Source organism: Cydia pomonella, chromosome 22 (assembly GCF_033807575.1).
Source record: "Cydia pomonella isolate Wapato2018A chromosome 22, ilCydPomo1, whole genome shotgun sequence".
NCBI lineage: Eukaryota > Metazoa > Arthropoda > Insecta > Lepidoptera > Tortricidae > Cydia > Cydia pomonella.
Genome location: NC_084724.1, coordinates 3,768,620 through 3,787,314, shown reverse-complemented (window position 1 = coordinate 3,787,314; position 18,695 = coordinate 3,768,620). Strand labels below are relative to the sequence as shown.

The 18,695-nt window shown below is 36.6% G+C and overlaps 1 protein-coding gene across 3 annotated transcripts; it reads right to left on the bottom strand.

The window, feature by feature from the left end:
• Positions 1-254: 254 nt before the first annotated feature.
• On the bottom strand, positions 255-18,659 carry LOC133529960 (reticulocyte-binding protein 3-like). 3 transcript variants are annotated; one of them, XM_061867748.1, is made up of 8 exons: positions 18,127-18,659; positions 13,702-13,954; positions 11,536-11,588; positions 10,199-10,276; positions 7,378-7,461; positions 6,160-7,011; positions 4,359-6,029; positions 255-4,146 (listed from the first exon to the last, which is right to left on the bottom strand). In XM_061867748.1, exons 1-8 carry the CDS (start codon positions 18,218-18,220, stop codon positions 3,215-3,217), a joined length of 4,017 nt encoding a protein of 1,338 aa, XP_061723732.1. In that variant the 5' UTR covers positions 18,221-18,659; the 3' UTR covers positions 255-3,214. The 3 variants fall into 3 exon arrangements, with proteins under 3 accessions (XP_061723732.1, XP_061723733.1, XP_061723734.1); XM_061867749.1 differs by having other exon boundaries at positions 255-4,143; XM_061867750.1 differs by lacking the exon at positions 18,127-18,659 and having other exon boundaries at positions 12,420-14,553.
• Between the last annotated feature and the right edge of the window lie 36 nt (positions 18,660-18,695).

The window sequence follows — 18,695 nt, the reverse complement described above, 5'->3', positions numbered from 1 at the left end:
GAAAACATCGTGAGGAAACCGGACTAATCCCAACAAGGCCTAGTTTATCCTCTGGGTTGGAAGGTCTGATGGCAGTCGCTTTCGTAAAACCTAGTGCCTACGCCAAATCTTGGGATTAGTTGTCAAGCGGACCCCAGGCTCCCATGAGCCGTGGCAAATGCCGGGACAACGCGAGGAAGAAGAAGACTTTAGGAAGAATTAAAAAATATATGATAATGTAAATTGCACATTTTTAAGGTAAAAAAAAACACATAAACAGTTTATAATTTAATATCTACATAATAGATACCTATACGAATAAAAATACGAGTGTATACAGTGTAAAATTAAATTGCTATCATTCTGCGTAAACAATCATACACATAGTTACATATCTATATATGGTCATAAGGAGTTAATATAAAATAAACTGATTATTTAATAACAAGGAGAAACGAGATTATAAACAAGTTAAAAATTAGGAGCTTCTACTAATATAACTATGAAATCTTAAGATGTCCATCTAAATTCATTTTTTTATGGAGAATGAAGTTACAGTATTTTTTTTCCATATTTTTTTTTACATACTTTCATTTGAATACACATTATAATAGTATTTTATACAATCGTGTTATAATAGAGAGCTTTTCAGTCGAGTACCGTGTTTGGCAACGAAGTTTGCTGAGATTTATAAAATTACTCAATAAGTTAGGCTATTTTCAGTATAGCTAATAGTGTGATTCGACAGATATAGCGAAAACTTACTAATAGGGTTCAGTACCCCTAGTGTAAATATTTTCGACAGCGAAACGTGACGTACGCGTTTGCGTTAAGTGTCATTTTATATGAGATTTTTGACTTTCCAAAACGTCCCGCTTGGCGCGCTGTTTAAAAACCCATACAAAATGAGACTTAACGCAAACGCGTACGTCACGTTTCGCTATCGACTAAATTTACACTAGGGGTACTGATAGTCACTCTTCGGTTACGGGACCTTAAGTAACTATTCTGACTATTATTTCAGTTTCGAATGACAATATTGACAATGCCTTGTTTTGTATACTATACACGGCCCTATTCGAAGAATGATTAAGACACGTTTAAGATCTTGGAAAGATCTTTAAAAGATCGATAACTAAACGACATGTCAAAATTGACGTTTATTTCGATTCCGCTGTGATCCCAGTACGATCCATCTACGATATTTCTAACGTCAAAGTGACATTCGTTGTCCGAATCAAACTGCTTCTGTCAATTATACGACATGCAAACGATATCTAAATGAGAACTTATCTAAACCAGAACTTATCATTATTGTATCTCATTCTTCGATTCGGGCCGATAGTTTGTAAATACAATACGGTCAATAAATCAAACCAGACAGAATTTACCCGTGTAGTTGTTTGAAGTCACACTTAGTTACGACCCCGTAATTATTTTTTGAAAAATTACCGAGCAGCAATGTACTGTCATCATTACGAGACATGACACATGACATAACGGGATACGAGCTTTTTATAGTAACTATCAAAGTATCAACAAGCGTTGAGAGTTGCTATAAAAAACTCGTATCTCGTAACGTGTGTTGCTTTACATTGCGGGCAGATTTTTTTGTATGGTTAATATTTTCATTGTATTTCTAAGCAGAAGATATCTCAATATGCTTCTTAAGTCCTATGCTACCCACTGTTTGAAGGTTTTCCCGTCAGGTTGTTTATTTGTAGTGACAAAGGACGCGATACTTATTTGAATGACTTCGTTCCAAAATAAAAGACAGCCATTGTTTTTGAATAACGTCATTCTCATGTATAAATATTAATTGTCGTGTAAACTTTTCAACACGCAACAATATGAATATTTATTATTTCCTATTTTAAATTACGTAATAACTAAACCGCTAAAACTAAAATAACAATTCTGATATTTGTCCAGTGCATATAAAAATCATTAAAAGATAGTTTCTAAATTGGATGATATTTATCAAAAATACGTCAATCCCATTGACATATATCTAAAGACGGGCCTTACAGGCACTAAGAATGGTGCTAGTTCAACGGTGTCACTAATTTCACAGACAATCGTCGTGCAAAGAAACTAGTTGCGTCCAATCGCGCGCGTGATGTGAACTCATCAACCAATCGCGTTGTGGCGATAGACCACACGATTGGCTCGAATTCGTGTGCGTGACACCGCTGTACTTACCCCATTCTTACTGCCCGCAAGACCTTTCCATGTCAATAGTCAATCCACATTTATTTTGCAATATTTGCAATAAGATGTCAACCCAAAAACATGAAGAAAAAGTTGACATTTTATTGCAAAACGAATGTGTATGGTACATTTTTATTAAACATTCCTTTGTTGCTAGTGCCAAATTTCTAAATAATTTATAAATCGGTAATACAAATTAATAATTGGGTCATACAATGATTTAGTGTTCATATTTGTCTTTTCTGTATCCGAAAGTTGAGGAGGGGCGTAAAACCAGCAAATTTGGAGACAATTGAAATGGACAGCGCGCTACTAGCAAGATTCAACGGAACTTTTGTCTCAAATATTCTGAAAATATACTTCTATTTAAAATTTTGCTCGTCAGATCCTCCAGGCAATATCATTAATTATTTTATATTAAAATTCTACTGTAAAATTATATCATTAAACAAGTTTTTTTTTTCTATCAAGCCAACAAGGTTTCGGGTAGAGTCTGGCCTTGGTTAAAAATAAAACGTGTAAAAATTCATTATAAAATTAAAATGTTTTTATAAAATTTGTCTCCTCGTAAGAATGTTATTGATGAAAATCATAATTTTCGTAGGAATATACCCCTAAAAACTTGTGGGCGATGGACGTCGCAAATATAAATTAGGACCCAGCCCAGCTGCCTTAACTTTCGGGTAACATAGAAGAGACGTTTATAACGCTGTCTGTGTATTATGGAAGGTGGAGGTAAGGAATACAATCTCCACAGGCAGAAGTGTTGCAAGTGTCCAGCTGTCAGCTATAAATAATTCCAAATCTTTTCAGAGTAGCGCTAGAGTAGCTAAGAACGTAGGCGTTACTGACGGTGTGAAGTGCGCTGTCTATGATTAGTTTTTTTTTTTAATATTCTTGGTATTGTAGCGCCACCTATTTAAGGTTTTACCACAAACACTTTTCGGTACATGGAGATTGTATTCCTTACCGTGTATGACTCAATTATGTGCCATATTTTTTTAAACCAACAAGCAATTCTGAATTAAGTAAAATAACTAGGAAAAACCTCATTATGCATGGTATTTAAATGCGTTACGTCTCTTGAATAACTTTCATCATCCATCTGAAAAGGATCATCCTCTGTAGAAGTAACAATGTGTTTCCGTAGCAACGCTTCTTCAACTATGACTTTCTTTCTAATTTTCTCTTCGTCTTCTTCTTTCGTGATGGTACTGACATCGCTTTTATTATCAACTTTTGTTTTCTTTCGTGGACGTTTATTTTTTTTGCGCTTTGGCTTAAGATTCTTTGACGACGGAGCTTTGCCTTTTATTTGTTTTTCGTATTCTTCATTCAGTCTGTCAAATTGAGTCATAATTGGTTTTTCTGTTTCTGTAGTGTTAATATTTTCTTTTTTATCATCCGTGTTTAAAAAAGTCCTATTTGTCAAGTTAGATGTTTCTTCTTCCGCGTTATTGGCTGATTCGTTAGTTTTTATTTCTGAGCTTTTGTGAATTGTTGGTTTTGCTTCTTCTTTTTCAGAATCAGTATCATCAATGTTTTCATAAGTAGGAATCGTAGCCATATAAACTTTTGGAACTTCATCCCCGTTAAAAACCATATCTTCAACGTCAACATATTTTGTAGTTGTTGATGTTGTTATGCCTACGGATGTAGACTTCTGAGATACATCTGAACTCATTTTTCTATATCCATTAGGCTCTTCGTTATTTGGCTTCACTATTTGTGTGCTATTAAAATATTGTTTTTCAAAACTCAAACTATCTTTAAAATCTTCCTTTGAACTTTTATTTTTTGAATTATCATCTTCGGATTCACTGCTTGTTTTAGTTTTGGATTTAACCTTAGGAAATGTGGGCATTATAGACGTTTGTTTTAGATTTTTTTTCTTAATCGGCCTTATGTCTGGGGCTCGTCTAATTGCATCTATCAGCAAGTCTATTCCGTCTGCTACTGTAAATAAAATTATAAAAGTATTATTATCAATTAGGTACCTATTTATACTACGGTAGTACTATTAGTTATACTGTGCTTATACATTTGCTTGAGGATTGACTAATTGTTCTTCGATCCAAATTAAAAATAGATATCAAAGATTTTAAGAAACTGCAAAGACTAATGTTATCTACCAATAGCGGTTTTTTATTATTTAAAGCGATACACACCTGGAGGAGAATCTACTGGATTATTGTGTTTCAACAAATACTCCATCAGTGTCAGCAGATAGTCCACAGCATCATCATGGTCCATAAGATCTCTCTTTTTTCTTCCCTTTGCGCCCATCTTTAGGGCTAGAATCTTTAACTTCTCCAAATTGTAATTGATTTTATTCATATACTTGTCAACAGACTTTTTGTATCTTGTATCTCGCTGATAATTTACGCTTTTATCATAAAGTAACGCATTCTGCTCATTTTGTTTTTCCAGATCAGATATTGCTTGATACATGTTCCGCATGAATGAGCTTTGTAGCACATTAAATTTCAGGAAAAGATTTTTTATTTTATGTAATGGTTCACTTACTTTATGTCTAGTAACTTTCTTGATTAAAATTTTGCGTTTTCTTAAATTATTGTATTTTATCCTCTCTGAATGGATTATTTCTAAAATTTCATTTAGAATAAATGCAAACTTTCCAATTGAATGTATAAATATTTTTGTATTATTTTTAATAAAATTCATCTGTGTCATCTCAGTTTCTGTTAATGAGCTTTTATACGTATCTGTTAATACTGCATTTAATTTCTTTACATAACTCTTAAATTCCACCTCGTCGTTTATATGTTTGTCAGTGCTATTCGTTTCGTCATCAATTAATTGCAAAATACCTTTGATAGATCTTATAACGTTCAAAGCTTTTTTAGTTTCAGATATGAGTTCAGTAATTTTATTATTCAATACTTCCATTTTATTAGTGCTGATTTTGCAAGGCCCAAAAGTATCACATATCGATTCCATGACAGCAATGTTGTTGAGACGTGATTTATTATTTTTTGTTGACAATAATTGACTATATAATTTTTTCAAATATTTGATAGCAATCATACGATTTTGTTTTGAATTATTTATTGTTTTATTATGAGAAATACTTTGCAACATTTTTTCAAAATCGGCGGTGCTAGATTTGAATGTTCTACTTGTTGAGGTATTAGGCCTAGCGGTGTACATATTTACATTTGTTTTATTAGTATTTTTCCATTTCTCTAATGTATATTTATTAAGATCCTTTATAATTTTGTCTATATCTGTAATATAGCCTTTTTTAATAATGTTTTCTCCCGTATTCGTGTTGTTATTTATTTTATTATCTGTATTGTTTATTTCTGGATTCTCTTCTATAACAGTATTAGTTGTCGTTTCCAAATTTACATAATTTATTATGAATTCTTTGTCAGTAGAAAGATTTTTATCGGGAGAATAATCGATTGGTATGGTTGGTGGAGTGGTCGTTTCAAAAGTATGATTATTTTCTAAATCCAACTGATTATCTTGAGTAGACATTTCGTTGATAGTATAATTATTTAAATCTACGGATTGCAAATCGTAGTTGATTTGCTGAGTTGTTGTTTCAATTTCTAAATTCGTGTAATTAGGCGTGCCCATAGCTGTAACATTTTCGGTGTCCAAATCATGGTAATCGTTGGTAATTATATCTACATACTTTAGCGTTGATTCGTAAACAACAGCACTGCTTGTTGTTTCATCGTCATATTTTTTTGTAATAATATTATCAACAGTGTATTTATAGTTGTTTAGGTCCGATGTCATTTTTTCGTTTATTCCAAGCACACTCGTCAATGTCTCTATTTGGTCGCTGTTTACTACAGAGATTTTCACTGAAATAAACCATTCATAATGTATAAAAAATGCATTAATTTTAAGCGGTCACTGGACGCTTAGTTAATCTGTAGGATAACCTCTATGATGTGACGTACTTTTAAATAATATAGAAATAAGACTACTTACCCGTGTCTTTTTCCATAGTTGTTGAATTAGTAGGGACATCTGTAATTGGCAGAACATTTCTTTTATTCCTTCTTTTTCTTGGAATTAGAATAACTGTTGCTTTCTTTCTGTGACTACCTATATCATGCTTTTTATCATCATTTTGTATCTTTTTTATGCGTTTTCTTTCATCCGGAGACATCAATTCATTCTGGTTAGAATAAAAACTGTTAGTGTTAGAAGTGGTTTTCAAGTGGTCTCGCTCTATTTTTCTTGCCCTCATTTTTGTATTCCAGTCATTGTGCTCTTTGATGTTCATTGGTTTTCTACCTCGAGCATTATATTTTAATTCAAAATGCCTTTTTTGTTTATTGTTAAGTATCTTCTCTAGTTTAATTTCACGTTTAACAGCGTGGGAATCACGTCGCGTCCTCGTAGCGGCTTCATATTGCTGGTACAGTATTTGTGCCAGTTTTTGAGAGTCATTTTTATACTTTAGCAAATCTGGAGAGTCTATTGGAGATATAGTTGATATGTATTTCTTAATAACTAAAACTCCAGGACCATGTTTCATGTTGTCTTTGCGCATAAACTTCTTTAGTGTCTTTACAGCAATTTTTGGTTGTTGGGGTTTTTTTGTTGTTGTGCTAGTCGTACTTGTTTTAGTTTTAGGTATTTTCTTAGATACTTTTTTATCTTTCTTACCAGGCGTAGAAGTACTATTATTATTCTTCTTATGTTTAACAGATCTTTTATCGTTTTTCTTTTCCGGAATAGTGTTCACTGAGGTATCCTTTTTTTCATCAGTTTCTGCAGTATCAATTTCATTTATTTCTATTTTCTTATTTTTTCTAGTTTTTGGTCGTGGAGTTTCTGAAATTATGTTATTTAATATTTGAAAATATTAAATGTATTGAAAATTAAAAGGTTATTATACTTCAAGATTTTATTTTGATAGTTCATAAGCATGAAATTTGATGTCTCCAAAAAGACTATTAACATTACATAAGCAACCCAGATGTAGATTCAACTTATTTCTTCCGTGAGTCTTAGGATTTCAATTGAAATAATAGTGGTAATCATTTTTTATATATACCCTCCTGAGTCCCAGAGGCCCTTTTAAAGGTTTTATTCCAAAACGTAACTTTAACTTTGATTAAATAAGTCGAGGTTCCAAATAAAAAAATGAAACTAATGATTCTGGGACTTAGGAGGATACCTATACAAATTCCAACTTACTGTCTTCGCAGAAGCTCATCACATGGCATTGCCACTCGCCATTGTTCCCACAATCACAAACCAAACATCCTGTGCACCAGTCCTCTGAAATAAATAGTTTAAAAGTACCAACAACTGATCAATGGAGAGGCTTTGAAGACCAAGCATCATAAGATAAAAAATAGTTATTTGCGTCCCAAGGGAGGAAAAGTAGGAAATTGCGTGCCGCGTGTAAAATTGGTAAACACGCGGGATGGAATATCCTACGTTTCTTCCCGTGGTGCGCATACTATTTTTCTGCTCGACTAAGGCGGAAAGAGGCAAATTCGTTTAGCGCAGTGGGAGCAAGGTTGACGCTTTCCACCCGGTGGGCAGAAAAAATCCCAAAAAATAAGTTAATACCGCAACAAATAAGCAAAAAAAATCAATACAAAGGAACCGTGCGAATACATTGGAGTGAAAGGAGCGGGAAAACACAATGACTAGGCATTTTCAGATAAAAGTGAACTATTTACTTTTTTTGAAAAACCATCAACTCTTTTTTTTTTTTACTCAGAATTGCGAGTGCTCTCGATTTAAGAACAAAAAAAAGTATTCGAGAAATATTGATAAGGACTGTCAGAAAACTGTCAAAAGTATGAAAAACTAGGGAAACTTTTTTTCTTTGTTTTAAGAGTTGACGACCGGTGTGATGAGCACAGATATTTGTTCCTGAGTCATGGGTGATTTCTATGTATTTAAGTATTTATAAATATTTATATATTATATATATCGTTGTCTAAGTACCCACAACACAAGCCTTATTGAGCTTACTGAGGGACTTTAGTCAATTTGTGTAATAATGTCCTTTAATATATTTTTTTATATAAAAAAACAACATTTTTGAAATGAAGTAAAAGGTACACACTTTTCTGAAAACCCTCGACTACGAGTTGTTTTATGTGGTCTTTTCCAGAGGTCTATGAGTTGAGAAACCTGCAAGTTACCTTAAAATAACATTTTAAGTTCTTAAACCGCTGAAAATAACATTTTTTGTGCTTCTGGCTGCATTGAACAGAGAAATAGTCATACATGAAAGAAGAATTTTGGACCCGGGTACGTCCTTAAACTACGTCCACAAGAGAGGTATGGGCATTGTGAATGTCATCTTGCTTTGTGTGGTAGGGCACAGCACAGCGGATGTCATTCCAGATCTAGAGCAGAGCCCAACTGGGGAAGTACTTCCACCTTACAGAAAACCGCAGCCAAATAACACTAGACCCTACTCATAGTGTTGTGTTCCGGTGAGTAATGTTGCCAGAGCTCAACGAGGGGGGGAGGGGTGTTAGGGTCGGCAACGCGCATGTAACTCCTATGGAGTTGCAGGCGTACATAGGCTACGGAAACTGCTTACCATCAGGCGGGCCGTATGCTTGTTTGCCACCGACGTAGTATAAAAAAAAAGAAGAGATCGACACAGATCACATGGAATTGTCGGCCGAGGTATTTACTTTACTATATTATATACCCTATGTATTCGTCATAGTACCACAGAATAAATAATTACCGTACAGAAATGACACTTCCTACAAAACCGAAGTTTAACAGTGATTCAGGGACGAATCATGCTATCCCTTTCTAATGTATGGCACTATACCTTTCGGCTATTTAAGGTTGTCAAAATTGAAGTTATTATCTTATCTGTGGACGTGCACGTATAGAGACGTCAGGTTGTGCCAACCCTAATAACTGCTCGGAGCAATGCTGAGCCGAACGGAGCCGGGAAAAGTCGAAAGAAGGAGTGTCGCCTGTCGCCCCACTGATAGTACCTAGATTGTGTCAGAAAGTCACAAGGGATCAAAATTACATTTACTACGAGGGCGTACATTGAATTCTGAACAAAGCGAAGGTTTCTACAATTGAATCCCGAGCATAGCGAGAGATTCTAAAATAAAATCCTGAGCGTAGTGATTCAAGTGTCAACGCCTTAGGTGGAAATGATTTTGCTACGATGTGACACATACTGCTTTTCACATGACGACATGTGCCAAAATATTATTTAAGCTAAAAAAAAATATGCAAAAAAAGAAATAATATCATGTCCTTTGATTTGAGAAAATTGTCACTTTGATCCCTCCTAACAAGGAAGAAAAAGCCCTTTTTCGAATGGATGAAGTGAAAATATAACTATTTCTCTTGCAGTTGGCTCAGCTTTTCCAAAGTTTCCCAACCCCTAGTCTATGCAAGTAAGCGAGGTCGGAAACGGTTTTTAAATAGCGGTAAATACCGGTTTATTTCGGTTTTTCTCTGAACTTTCATAAGAATCCGAACGTTTTAAGAACTTTATTGTAACCTAAAGAAACCGGTGTATTCGACGAGCGACAAGACGGCCGGCCGGCCGGGTGGTGTGCCGCGTGAACAAAGACATAGATATAGGGAGAAATCGGCTTTTATTGTTCTAATTAATCTGACAAGAACTTTATGGAAATGTTCTCCTAAAAACCGGCAGGAAAATAACGGTTTTACGAACGAAACCGAAATTAAAAGGTTTTGCGCTAAGTTCAGTCAGCATCAAAAGGGATGAAACAACGCGCCAAAAGTATCTGATATTCCGGATAACTTTTCCAAATATAGATAAATTTCTAAAATTCGCGCCCAAAAGTCTATCTTTTACAGTCTTAATTGTTCTGTATTAAAGATATCACTTTTCGTTAAGCTGTTACGGAATGGTAGATACTTATGAAACGTTATTTGATCCGCTACTTTTGATGCTGACTGTACATGATAGCGGGAATTCGAAATTTAACCGGTTTCCGAGCATTGCACGTATGCAGTATGATCTGTGGTCAACAATAAGACGTACTTGGTGGACATCCTATGCTCTTGCTTGATTTTGGCTGGCAATCTTCTTCGTTCGCTTGCGCCATACTCTTCAACATTACTGAAAAACAAACCAATAATTTCAGTCAAGCCTGACAATCGAATCTTCGATTGTAGACGGTTAACTTGCATAACTAGAGTCTCGAGAATTTATGGCCCAGCAACGCGATGGCGACAGTGCAAGTTGTAAGTAAACGTCATAATTGAATAGAAGTTTGACATTTAAAATAACCTTTGCACTGTCTGGGTTGTCAAAATCGCTGCCAACTTATCTTAGTTATGACGCTAGTGACTCTGCGAGCTGTAAACATTGCGAACCCCACTCGGACTTTAGGAAAAAAATATTTGACAAATGAATTCTGGGCGGGTCACGTCTGTAGCATGCATCCGGATAGGTAGGCTAGTATAGCCACCAAGTGGATGCCGTAAGTTAAGCGCGGATGTGGCAGGCCCAGACGGAGATGGCGGGATGATGAGCACAACAACGGGAGCTGTGGAGATCACGGGGACCTCTCTACTAAAAAAAACGACAAATAAATTCTCGAGAATTGAGAAATGCAACCTGTAGAGAGAGGCTTACGGAAGCGTTTTTGCCCAAACGGATACCTTTGCTTTTGCTCGGTCAGATATAATAAGTAGGTACCTGATAAAAAGTACAGGTGTACGATAATAATTAATGCATGGTTTGATTTCAATGCTTTTTCGTTTAAGTCTTTTTACCAGACTACGTCAGAAGACTGGTCGTTGGATTCGTCAGAATTGTAGTAGTGACATATGTAGCTATATGAATTTTGGAAAATAGCGCCCGCATATCAAATAAAACTTTTTAACAAAAAATAAAACCGACTTCAAATATTACCAAAAGCGCCATACATGTACCTAAATCATTTGAAGATTTCCCTCGATTTCTCCAAGATCCCATCATCAGACCCCGACTTGGTGCCAACGGGACCATCTCGGGGTTATACCCGTTCGATTAAAAAAAAAATTTGAAAATCGGTTCACGATTCTCGGAGATATCGAGTAACATATTCCTCCTTTTTAAAAGTCGGTTAATAATTTTTTTTTCCATACCAATATGGGTTTCAAATGAAATCTAGTGAAAAGATCATTTCAGAAAAGTATGTATCATATCAAACACCGTTAAATCCATTATTTTTAAGCAGCCGGGTTTTTGTTTTAATAATTACAGCATTTTTTACTTTTTAAATTAGTTGCTCGATTGATCGAATACAGTTTTCATACTGTAGGTAAGTACCAGATTTAACGATTGATCGATTTTCGATATTTTGGACACTTAATAGATTTGGAAGAACTTACCATCTTTCTTAGCGTCTTCGAAGAAGAGCTCCATTAAGCCCCTCCGGGATCTTCTGTAAAATCAATGCATTTTAAACAAAGATATTTATATGAAACTGCAGACAAAAATCTTAAGAGAAAAATGGGCAACTCATTCTCCATTTTTCTTTCTCGATATTTATACTTAAACGGTGTTTATCATAGGGCCTAAGAAGTATATTGAGATAAATTTATACAAAAATCAAAATACAATGAAAAATTATAAATTAAGTAATTTTTTGTATTTATACAATGAAAATATTAACCACACAAAATAATTCGGCCCGCAATGTAAACCAACACGCCCGTTGGCAGTTACTATAAAATGCTCGTATCTCGTAATGTCATGTCTAGGGTTTGCAAATTTTGCAATCTGGATCCGAAATGTAATACTCATAAATAATATATTCCTTATTGTGCACCACATAATAAAATGGAATACATGTATGAAATTATCCGAATCTGGATCTGGATCCATGGAGCTTACCATACATTTCAGATCCGTCGTGCAAACTCTAATCATGTCATGTTGTCTCATCATGTTTGCTGTTAATTTTTTTTAATTAGTTACGGTCTCCTAATTAAGTGTAACTTAAAAAAAACCTTCTTAATTAATTATTACACGGATAAATTATATATCTGGTTCAATTTATCGCCCGTATTGGATTTACACACGGTATTATGGACAGTAATTTGTTGTAATATTAACTAAGCCCCTAAACTCGATTAACTTTTTTAGATTTCGAAAGTAAGTCCACACTAAACTCGTTGTGGACGCAGCGCAGTCCCTGATGCAGTAACAGTGATAGCAGGTTTCAGGGTAGTTGTGGTCCTTCTAACCATACTAGTATTTATTCTATTTTTACCTGCGTTTATTCTTTTCTGCCATTTCCCCAAGGTTTTGTTTCTCATCAGTCCAGTCCCTAACTGTCTACACTTGACTCGTTGTAGTCGCCGCGCTCGCTGTCCCTGATGGCAGCCTGGCCATCACTATTGCAGTAGCAGAGGTAGCATGTTCCAGGGTATTTGTGGTCCTTCTAACCGTACTAGTATTTATTCTATTTTTATTCTTATTTGCGTTTATTCTTTTCTGCCATTTCCTCAAGTTGTACTTACACATTAGTCCAGTCCCTAAGATCTGTCCTGTCTACTTATACTTAACTCGTTGTGGTCACAGCAATCGCTGTCCCTGATGGTACAGACAGCCTAGTCATCATTATTGCAGCAGCAGACGTAGCATGTTCCAGAGTAGTTGTGGTCCTTCTAACCGTACTAGTAGTTATTCTTTTCTTACCTGCGTTTATTATTTTCTGTCCTTTCCCCAAGGTTGTGTTTCTCATCAGTCCAGTCCCTAAGATCCGTCCTGTCTATACTTGACTCGTAGTGATCACAGCGCTCGCTGTCCCTGATGGTACAGACAGCCTGGCTATCATTATTGCAGTAGCAGAGACAGCATGTTCCAGGGTAGTTGTGGTCCTTCTAACCGTACTGGTATTTATGCCTACCTGCGTTTATTCATTTCTGTCATTTCCCCAAGTTGTACTTACACATTAGTCCAGTCCCTAAGATCCGTCCTGTCTACACTTGACTCGTTGTGATCACAGCGCTCGCTGTCCCTGGTGGTACAGACAGCCTGGCCATCATTATTTCAGTAGCAGAGACAGCATGTTCCAGGGTAGTTGTGGTCCTTCTAACCGTACTAGTTGTTATTCTTTTCTTACCTGCGTTTATTATTTTCTGTCCTTTCCCCAAGGTTTTGTTTCTCATCAGTCCAGTCCCTAAGATCCGTCCTGTCTATACTTGACTCGTTGTGATCACAGCGCTCGCTGTCCCTGATGGTACAGACAGCCTGGCTATCATTATTGCAGTAGCAGAGACAGCATGTTCCAGGGTAGTTGTGGTCCTTCTAACCGTACTGGTATTTATGCCTACCTGCGTTTATTCATTTCTGTCATTTCCCCAAGTTGTACTTACACATTAGTCCAGTCCCTAAGATCCGTCCTGTCTACACTTGACTCGTTGTGATCACAGCGCTCGCTGTCCCTGGTGGTACAGACAGCCTGGCCATCATTATTTCAGTAGCAGAGACAGCATGTTCCAGGGTAGTTGTGGTCCTTCTAACCGTACTAGTAGTTATTCTTTTCTTACCTGCGTTTATTCTTTTCTGTCCTTTCCCCAAGGTTTTGTTTCTCATCAGTCCAGTCCCTAAGATCCGTCCTGTCTATACTTGACTCGTTGTGATCACAGCGCTCGCTGTCCCTGATGGTACAGACAGCCTGGCCATCATTATTGCAGTAACAGAGGTAGCAGGTTCCAGGGTAGTTGTCAAGGTCTTGGCGCTCGAAGAAGTAGCCGATGCTGGGGCAGTGGTCTATTGGCTTTTGGAGAGTTTTCGGGGGCTCTGAAAAAGTAAATTATCTAAATTTCATATTTGTTTTAAAATTGTCGCAGTACCACCAGAAGTGGTCGCCTTATAGCGATAAGACCGCCTGTTGTTTACCTTCACTTAAATTGGAGCATAACACGAAATTTTTTATTTCAAGAAACGTCACTTTTGGCACAGATATCTAATCCATATCGTATCTTTAGCAAATGTTTGAAGTATCTTGAATTTCGAATCGAGCCGTAAGATTGTCAGCTTGACTGGACCCCCAGATCACAAAGCTATTCCCATGTTTAACCTTTGTTCTTTATTAATAAATGGAAAAACAGAAATAAAATACCAACATATCAAAGACAACGCGTGAAATAATAAACACAAACAGAGGAACATTCCGATCGAATTGCTCAAACAATGGAGTAAGTCAACATTATGCAGGAAATGAAAAATTCAAAACAAACCATATTACGCGTGGAAAACTCATAATATTTTTGCATTACACAAGTGGTCGAATTGAGGCGAGATTGCTCCGACACCTGTGACAGGAACTCTTTGTTACCCGAGACTTGACTTTTTTTATGCGATTTGTATCTAAAATACATTATAGATTTTACAAAGTTAGCATCATTATTTAGTGAAAGTCCATAGATTTGGTCTTTAGGGTAAAAAAGTTAGAAACAATTGCTAATAATTTTTTGTCATAAAATTCAGTTTTGGTACAAGCTTTTATCGCAGATTGTACTTTTCTTTCCACGTGCAACTAATACTCATCGAGACAATTCTAAAAACACCAAGCACAATTAGGTTGCGTTGTTCCATCACAGAGTTCCTATGGCCAACCCCTATCTCCATCATCAGATCAGCTCGAGGGTACCATAATATTACACCGACTTACTTCAGCTCAATCGAAAATCAGGAAGTGGCTCAAATTTAGTTTCCAAGATTAGTCGTTTGTTTTACAAGGGGGCAAAGGGGTAGTTTAACTTCTCGTGGTAATATTGATACCCGAGTAGGCGAAAGTTTCTAAAATTGAACCATGAGCGTAGCGATTGGTTCGAAAAATGAAATCTTGAGCGTTGCGAGGGTTTCAAGGCACGAGGGTTAAACAAATTTTGCCACCGAGAAACACAATTTTTTCCCCCTTATAAAAGAAACTATTTCTTTATAATCACTGTGCCAAGTTGCATTTGGTCCTCTAGAGTACAAAGTAATTTGATGCAAATATTGGGTTAATTCTTCGTCAAGAGATGACCGTCCATTAAAAAAGAGAATACCTACGTTTTTCCTTTTCTAAATATTTCCATTCTCCATGATTTTTTAATATGTTATTGACATAATGAAAAACTAGGTTTATAGGTTTTCCTTTTTTTCTAAATTTGCAAAACAATTTTTTTTTAAAGCGAAATCTATAAACCTAGAATATGTCATGCTGAAGCCGTCAACATCAAAATGAAAATGATTTGTTAAGATTCAGTTAGTGAAAATCGTTTTCTCCCGAAATGGAATTTCATATAAAAATACCGTTATTTCGTTAGATTCGAAAAGCTTTTCTTCGTTCTCTATTCGTTCGTTCTATCTTTTATCTATTTTTCAATTTGTTCACTCTATATTATTTTATGTCTTTTTCCTTCTTGTCTGTTACCTTTCGTGATTTTTCTCACTTGATGGTCTCATCGGAAGATCAGCGCTGGAAGCCATCAGCAACATGCTGAGATGAGGCCATTTCGTGGCACTTTATACTTCCTTTGTTTTTGTTATATCATGTAATTTAATGTGTCTTGTTTGTGTCTACGATGAAAAATATTCTATTCTATTCTATTCTCAAATATTTCAGTGTATTACAGCGACATCGATCCATTTATGCACTCTCCCGATGCATTAAAAAAGTGTACGAAATCCAAACTTCTTCACAAAAACGCTGTTGTATTTTTTCTTACTTTTTAGGGTTCCGTAGCCAAATGGCAAAAAACGGAACCCTTATAGATTCGTCATGTCCGTCTGTCTGTCCGATTATGTCACAGTCACTTTTTCCGAAACTATAAGAGCTATACTGTTCAAACTTGGTAAGTAGATGTATTCTATGAACCGCATTAAGATTTTTACACAAAAATAGAAAAAAAAAACAAAAATTTTTGGGGGTTCCCCATACTTAGAACTGAAACTCAAAAAATCTTTTTTCATCAAACCCAAGGTCTTTCAAAATGATGTTGAGGTTTCTGATATCATTTCTTTTTAACTGATTTTTATATATTTTTGTAAGTTATATCTATCTTTTTATGTATGTAAACTGTATGTGTTCTGAATAATAAATAAAAAATGTGTTCCCCACGAAACGCGAAGGCTCTCGATGATGGTACATTTTTGGTATTAGGGCGAGCCTCTTTTCTTGGCCTGCGAAAAGGAAGCCGAAATCCTCGCCGTCGGGTCAAAAGGTTTTTTGTTTAATAATATAGGTAGCTAACGAGCACACGAGTCGCCTTGTGGTAAGCGATTACCGTCGCCGATAGACACCCGCAATACCAGAGAGTTTGTAAGTTCACTGCCGGCTTTAAGTTTGCAGTACGCTCTTTTCTTGTAGGTTTGAAGGTCGGATCGGTAAGTAAATACCGAGACGACAGTTTATTCCACAACTTAGCTGTGCTTAGCTTAGTTTCTGGAGAAACGCACAGTTGAGGACTGGCAACCATCTAAGTGGTGAAGATGGAAATGTTGTCGCGTAGGGCGATGGCGGAAAGAAGCGGCAGGGGTGCAAACTCCATACCCGAAGAAGAAGAAGATTATTCTTCATACCCTTCGAAATTAACCGGACCAATACGACCTTCAAACATTCAAGAAAAGAACGTTCTCCCATTCTACTCATAAAGGTCGGTATCGCACTTACTATTCTTCTGGTGTTGCAGATGGTCATGGGCGATGGATATTGCTTACCAGCAGGCGATTCCTCTAGCTGCCCGTTTGTCATCTATACCATAAAAAATAACGAGCCCCTTTTTTGACTCTAAAAGGAAGCGGGAAAGCCGAAATCCTAGTCAAAACTTGGGAGACTCCAGTCAATAAAATTGTCAGTCTTCCAGATTAAGAAGATCCTCCTTCAAATGGCTGACTGGCCTCCTGCCTACAAAGTAGGTCCCGGGTTCAAATCCTGATAAGGCCCTTTTGTTTGCGTCTTCGTCACAAATTTGTTCCTGAGTTATGGATGTTTTCTATGTATTTAAGTACCTTCTTCCTCGCGTTGTCCCAGCATATTGCCATGGCTCATGGGAGCCTGGGGTCCGCTTTACAACTAATCCCAAGATTTGGCGTAGGCACTAGTTTTTACGAAAGCGACTGCCATCTGACCTTCTAACCCAGAGGGTAAACTAAGCGTGGTTGGGATTAGTCCGGTTTCCACACGATGTTTTCCTTCACCGAAAAGCGACTGGTAAATATCAAATGATATTTCGTACATAAGTTCCGAAAAACTCATTGGTACGAGCCGGGGTTTGAACCCGCGACCTCCGGATTGTCGCACACTCTTACCGCTAGGCCACCAGCGCTTCTACTATGTATTCTTGTATTCTTTCTATGTATTTAAGTACCTAACTGTATGTATATGTTATATATATATCGTCGTCTGTAGGGCTAAGATGGTCAGCTCTTTATCATTTGTCACCATGCCTGTCACGTTCTAACAAGTATGTAAGCGCGAAATTGACGGGCATAGTGACTAGTGATAAAAATGGAACCATGCTGCCACCGCTGGTACCCACAAGACAAGCCTATACCACTTCACTCACCTTACCTACTTAATTCAGACCTAACTGGCATCCTAAACGATCCAAAAAAACATTCCAAGTTATTGCAATTAGACTCGTACCAAATACGGGATCAAACAGATTTTAGAAAAAGCTCACTAATGTGGACAATACAATCCAAGTTAACGACTCTGGTACAAAGATATCCCGCTTTTCTTATTGGAGTCTCAAGTACTGAAATAATGTATCCTGCCTGTAAATGTGAGCTTTAGGTTCCCTTAACTTCATGATGTCTACAAGAAAGACGCGAACGAGTTTGCTAAAAAATGTGTATGAACCGTTTACATCTTTAGGATTTAGGATTCTGAAATAAATAAGATGTATGAAGCGCTTTATTGAGCAGTAGGGCTAGGTCGATATGCGTTAAGATTATCCCATATAAAATTAAAAAAAACTAACCTGCATTGGCGGAGCCGAGCAGCAATAGTAGCGGGAGCATCGTCGGCGCGAGACTGCGCGCGAGGGAGCTGCGCACGCGCATGTTAGTAAACATGCACAGGGCCCGATGCGTTCAGGAGCGGATTTGGAGAGATACTGATGATTGCTATAGTGAGACCGAAGAATATAATACTCAGGAGAGTGAGACAAACTGTTTGAACATAAACGTATCAGATAAAGGGCTCTATACATTATACAATTTTGCTTGCGATTGCGCTACGCCCCCAACTTCGTTCCAAATTTGATATGTTTGAAAGTTTTATCTTTACAACGTTTGCAACCAGTTAGCTAGAATAAATATCTAGATTAAATTTTCAAATAAAAGTAACATTTTATATCTAGATGTTTAACAAAAATATTGTCGTCGGTTGAGAATCGCTTGAAACTAAACGTTGAAACCAGAGCCAGAGCTTTGCGTTTCAAAGAGGTTCTCAATTCGGTTCGCGCATGTGGCTTCTCTGGAGTTGCAGGCGTACATAGGTTACGGAGACTGCTTACCATCAGGCGGGCCGTATGCTTGTTTGCCACCG

Excerpts from the sequence above, each read along its gene's own strand:
- LOC133529960 (XM_061867748.1), bottom strand. The coding sequence starts at position 18,220 with ATGTTTACTAACATGCGCGTGCGCAGCTCCCTCGCGCGCAGTCTCGCG. Across the intron at positions 13,955-18,126 it reads GCTCGGCTCCGCCAATGCAG|AGCCCCCGAAAACTCTCCAA; the intron begins GTTAGTTTTTTT and ends TTACTTTTTCAG. Across the intron at positions 10,277-11,535 it reads CGAAGACGCTAAGAAAGATG|TAATGTTGAAGAGTATGGCG; the intron begins GTAAGTTCTTCC and ends TTTGTTTTTCAG.